Source organism: Colobus angolensis, unplaced genomic scaffold (genome assembly GCF_000951035.1).
Source record: "Colobus angolensis palliatus isolate OR3802 unplaced genomic scaffold, Cang.pa_1.0 Scaffold386, whole genome shotgun sequence".
NCBI classification, from domain to species: domain Eukaryota; kingdom Metazoa; phylum Chordata; class Mammalia; order Primates; family Cercopithecidae; genus Colobus; species Colobus angolensis.
In genome coordinates, this window is record NW_012117221.1 from 1,896,141 (window position 1) to 1,902,140 (window position 6,000).

The window sequence follows — 6,000 nt, forward strand, 5'->3', positions numbered from 1 at the left end:
CCCCACAATAATAACAGGGGGGTAGCTATGACTCTGGTTTTGTGGATGGGGACGCCTGACTTGGGGAGGTTACGCCTTGCTCAGGACTGAACCCCGGGTTAGAGACGGGCAGGCAGCGGTGAGTGGGAAGGGCCCGGGGACTAGGGCCGGGGCCGGGAGGGGCGGGCACCTTACCGAGGCTTGCTGGAAGGCGCCCTTGGTGTAGGTGCCGCCACCCCGGTAGGAGATGGCAGGGATCTCTTGGAGGAGCAGCGCGCACTTGTGCTGGCGCGCGCGGCGGGTGGAGATGTAATCGACGCGCGGCACCACGTAGTTCTTGGACGAGAAGGTCACGATGGCCACGCGCGTGGCCGTGGGCACCACGGGGAAGTCGGACAGCAGCTTGCGGACGAACATGAGCTCGCTGCGGAAGTTGACTTCGCCCACGCTGGACGAATCATCCACCAGGAAGACGAGCTCCAGGCGCTCGCTGAGCTCCCGCAGCCGCCGCACGCGTCGCCTGAACGCCTGGCCCAGCCGCTCCACTCTGCTCCCCGCCGCTTCGTCGCCGGGAGCCGGTGGCGCAGGGAGACTCCCGGGGGCCCCCGGCGCGGTCTCGGGGAAGAGGCGGAAGCTGAAATTGCGCGACGGGGACATCTGCTGAAAGGTCGCCCAGCCCGAAACGAGCGCCAGACCCCAGCAACAAAAGGCCAGGCGAGGCCACATCGCGCTGGAGACAGAGCGGCTGCCCCGGAGCGCAGGCGGCGGCTCGGGCGGGAAGAGGCGCCCTGCGGCCCGACTCGCAGAGGGGCGTGCGCGGAGCGGGGCGCGGGGCAGCAGCCAAGAGCCTCAGCGCCCTTTCATCTGACACTGGGGACAGACACAATCCAGACTCCTCAGCAGCTCGGAAACTCCGGAGGGAACGGCGCGCGCTCTCTACCCCTCTCGCTGTCCTCTTTTTTTCTTCCCTCTCTCCTCCTCCTCTCTCTCCCTGAAGCCTATAAAATGTTTGAAGGAAAGGGGGCAGTCAAGAAAAATCTCCCGCTTCCCTCCTTCTCTCCCTCTGTCCCTCTCCCCGCTCCTGTCTCCTTTCTATATCTCTGACTCTATCTCCCTCCTCCCCCTCTCATTCTCCTCCCGGGATCAAGCCAAAGGCTCGGAGATTCCATGACACCAGAACCCCGCGTCTGTCAGGCTGTCAACATTCCCGCAGCAAGCGCACCAGCGCCGAAGCCCTGATTGATCCCATATGTCTGGCAGGAGCTGCAGAGGAATTCACTGGAGATGGATCCAGATACCGAGAGTGCCACAGTAATTGGAAACACTTTGTAGACGAAAACATAGACGCGGGCTGGCCAGGGAGTTGAAAGCATCCTTTGAAAACTGCTTGCTCACCTTTTGTGTTTCTTTTCCCCCATTCAGTGTCCCAAAGCCCTCACCAAATAGATGATTGTGCAATTTTCCTGATGGGGATTTCTAATCAGTGGTGTGTGTGAGCGTGCAGACCCTTAAGGGCCCCCTGAGATCATACCATAAAGGGGTTGCATCTAACCTTATGCATTCCATAGGAATGATTTGTCATGGTGCTTCAGTCGTGCATTTATTCATTCTTTCCTGATATTAACAAATACTTTTTGAATGCCCATTGTGTGCCAGGAGCTATGTGAGGCACTGTAAATATAAGGAACAAAAATTGACACAGATTCTATCCTCAAGGAACTTAAAGGGTAACAAGTCAGGTGACCATTAACCAGATATTAACATACAAAATATATGTAATGACAACTGACCATGCTAAATAAAGGAGAGTTTAGGTAGACAGACTTGACCTTGGAGAGGCCGGAGAAACCTTCTCTGAGGACGGAAAGTTTGTGCTGAAATCTGAAGCATGAGTAGGGGGTCCCCAAACCCCTGTCATGTGCTCTTATTTCAACAGATAAGATCGACCTGGCTTTGAATGATACCTGGCATATATCTGCTTTGAAACAAGTTGCTACCTGGGGTGATTTTTCCAAAGCAGGACCCCCAAAGGGGATAACGCACGGGTAAAGAAAAGGTGCACTTTACATGAGGGTGGGACCTTTGGTTAAAAGATTCCAGCTAGGAGTCAGGAATCCTGTGTAGATAAGCCTACAGTTATGTAAACCACCTGAACTGAGTCACTTCCAATCCTTGGCTCAGCATCAGTATCTATTTCATGATGGAATTCAGTGATCGCAGTTTCCTCTGTTTCTAACAGTGAAAGATTTAACTCCATCTGTACTTAAAATACTTTCAATGACAAGCATCACAATGTATTGGTTAATACCGTTAGGGCTCTGGCATCAGCTTTCCTGGGCGAAATCATGACTCTGCCATTTACTAGTTGTATAGCCTTGACTCAGTTTGTTCATTTGTAAAATGGAGTAATAACAGTAACATATTAAGGGCTGTTATAAGGATTAAGTCATAAAAAAGTAAAATTCTTAGGACAATGCTTGGAACATAGGACGTACTCAATAAATGCTGGCTGGTTGCTCTTATTGCCACCTTTAATCATGAATGTTCTTCAAATTATTTTCCTAACAGTACTTTATTGACCACCTACTATGTCCCAGCATGTAAGATACTGAGGATTTCAAGGTGAAAAAGACTGGGTTCCAGTCCTCCAGAAGTTAAAAGAACATTAGAAAAGAACATAGATTTGCAAACAATTACAAAGCAGTAGGATGATTGCAAAAGCAGAGAAGAAGGAGCAAGGAGGCGAAAAAGCTCATTCTTCCTGGGAAATGAGTAAGATCTCATTTGAGTTGGGACTTTTTTTTAAAAAAGAGAATGGTTTTCCAAATGTCATCTACTCTGTGTTATTTAAAACGCATCATGAAGCCCTTTATGTGCAAAGGACCGTAGCATCTGCAATGTGTGCCATCTCCTGTGTTCCCCGCACAAACCAAGGAGGTATGCAATTGCTTTAGAACTCTTGCTACAAGTAAGTGGCATCCAATGTCTCCTCATTTAAACAAAAAGGGGTTTCTTTGTTCGTATAACTAAACTAGGGAAAGGGCAGAGGGTAGAGCTGGTCTCAAAAAGGCTTGGAAAAGGGAATTAACAATAGGTCTTTAATTTTTCTCTCACTTTGGCTTCTCTTTGTATGCCACATTTAGTCTCTTCTTCAGATTTATAACCTGAGAAAGACTTTTACCCCACAAACTCAAATTAATAGTATTTTGAGAGGTCTGCCACAGGTCTAGGCACATTCAAAGCTCTCTGGATAATTCTGACACATGCTCTAAGGGTGAACACCTAAGAACAGCACTCTGGCATTGTGTACCTCCAATGGGATGAACAGTCGGGCCTATGTTACTCATCCTCATGGTAAGAGAGTGGGGACACATCAGTCAGAGAAGTCCTGCCTGAGTGTTATTAAGACTGCTGCTCCAACTCTTGCCACTGCTCCCCAGTGCTCTGTAGTCCCTTCCACTTTCTAGTCTAAAGCAGTGGTTCCCAGCAGGAGGGATTTGCACGTCTCACTCCCAGGAATCTTAGGCAATGTCTGGAGACATTTGGCGGATGGGGCAGTACTACTGGCATCTAGTGTATAGGGGTAAGGGGTGCAACTAAACCTCCTACAATGCACTAGCAGCCCCCACAACAAAGAATCATCTAGCCCCAAATGACAATAGTGGTGAGGTTGAGAAACTTGGGCCTATACCACAGTAATAGATGCAGAAGATGATAAAAACTTGTTAGACTAAAAATTAAGATTAGAAAGGCTGAGCACAGTGGCTCACACTTATAATCCCAGCACTTTGGGAGGCTGAGGCGGGTGGATCATTTGAGGTCAGGAGTTCGACACAAGCCTGACCAACATGGTGAAACCCTGTCTCTACTAAAAATACAACAACAACAAAAAAATAGCTGGGCATGGTGACACATGCCTGAAGTTCCAGCTACTCGGGAGGCTGAGACAGGATGATCACTTGAACGCAGGAGGTGGTGGTTGCAGTGAGCCGAGATCGCACTACTGCACTCCTGCCTGGGTGACAGAGTGAAACTCTGACTCAAAAAAAAAAAAAGAAAGAAAGAAAGAAAAAGAAAAAGCAACTTAAAGGTATAGAAATGACAACATGGACCTGAAGTGCAAAAAAACCTGTCCTGACTTCATCTCATGAAATAAAGACTTCTGGGGAAAAAAAAAAAGTGTGTTGGTGGGCTAGGGCAAGAGGCATGCATTATATTCTTCTCACCACGTAACTGTGATTCAGAGTCCCACATTTTGTTCAATCAGGAATGGAACCTCAATCCTGTATACTCACTGGGACCTCTGCTTTAGTTGAGGACACCAGCTATACCCTCACTTCACAGCACCCATCTTTCTACATTGAAGCAGATACTGTGAACAGATAAGTTGCAATGTCCATTTGGGGAAAGATGGAAGAGGGACGGAAAAAGAGAGCAGAGAGTGGTGCTGGCAAAGATCCACCTGAGATATACCAAGCATCAAGTCCAGTCATGGGAGCAGAGGCAGGAAAAATGTCTGTTTCCACGCGTGCTAGTTGTCATGTTTTGTTTTGTTCTGTTTTGTTTTAAAAACAAAACTATAACACAGTGTCAGTGAATCACAGTGGCAGGCAGTGAAGATAGGAGGAAGATGCCACCTTGTGACTGCATTTTGACTGTATTTATAAGAATATCTTTCTGCTGTGAATTTAACAAAGACATTCTCTCACATACAGACGTTGGGAACATCTGCCACTCTATATTTTTTCCTTTTTAAAAATCGGTTTTTTGGGGAACAGGTAAGTTCTTTAGTGATGATGTGTGAGATTTTGATGCACCCATCATCTAAGCAGTATACACTGAGCCCAATTTGTAGTCTTTAATCCCTCAGCCCCTTCCCACCCTTTCCCCCTGAGTCCCCAAAGTCTATTGTGTCATTCTTATGCCTCTGCATCCTCACAGCTTAGCTCCCGCTTATGAGTGAGAACATACGATATTTGGTTTTTCCATTCCTGAGTTACTTCACTTAGAATAATAGTCTCCAATCCCATCCAGGTTGCTGCGAATGCCATTAGTTTATTCCTTTTTATGTCTGAGTAGTATTTCATCATTCACAGTTTCTTATCCACTCATTGATTAATGGGCATTTGGGCTGGGTCCACATTTTTGCAATTGCAAATTGTGCTGCTATAAACATGCCTGTGCAGGTATCTCTTTCTTTTCCTCTTTTCCTCTGCTATAAACATGCCTGTGCAGGTATCCTCTTTCTTTTCCCACCCAGTAGTAGGATTGCTGGATCAAATGGTAGTTCTACTTTTAGTTCTTTATGGAATTGCCACACTGTTTTCCATAGTAGTTGTACTAGTTTACAATCCCACTAGCAGTGTAGAAGTGTTCCCTGTTTACCGCATCCACCTTAACATCTATTTTTTTTTATTGTGACTATTCTTGCGGGAGTAAGGTGGTATCTCATTGTGGTTTTGATTTGCATTTCCCTGATCATTAGTGATGTTGAGCATGTTTTTATATGTTCATTGGCCATTTGCATATCTTCTTTTGAGAATTGTTTATTCATGTCCTTAGCCCATTTTTTATGGGATTGTTTTTTCTTTCTTGCTGATTTGTTTGGGGTCATTTTAGATATTAGTCCTTTGTCAGATGTCTAGATTGTGAAGATTTTCTTCCGCTCTGTGGGTTGTCTGTTTACTCCCCTGTTTATTTTGACATGCAACAGCACTTTAGTTCAATTAAGTCCCAGCTATTTGTTCGTATTAATATTTACTTGTATTTGTATTTCTTGCATTTGTTTTTGGGTGCTTGGTCATGAAACTCTTGCCTAAACCAATGTGTAGAAGGGTTTTTCCAATGTTATCTTCTAGAATTTTTATGGTTTCAGGTCTTAGATTTAAGTCCTTAATCCATCTTGAGTTGATTTTTGTATAAGGTGAGAGATGAGGATCCAGTTTCATTCTCCTACATGTGGCTAGCCAATTATCCCAGCACCATTTGTTGAATAGGGTGTCCTTTCCCCACTTTGGTTTT

At 46.1% G+C, this 6,000-nt stretch overlaps 1 protein-coding gene across 1 annotated transcript in view; it reads right to left on the reverse strand.

The window, feature by feature from the left end:
* The window catches only part of SVEP1 (sushi, von Willebrand factor type A, EGF and pentraxin domain containing 1), a 225,115-nt gene extending 223,656 nt beyond the window's left edge, over positions 1–1,459 (reverse strand). The window contains exon 1 of the mRNA XM_011954605.1: positions 175–1,459. Coding sequence (XP_011809995.1) covers positions 175–705 — 531 coding nt within the window. The 5' untranslated portion in view covers positions 706–1,459. The remainder of the gene's footprint in view (positions 1–174) is intronic.
* Positions 1,460–6,000: the final 4,541 nt, after the last annotated feature.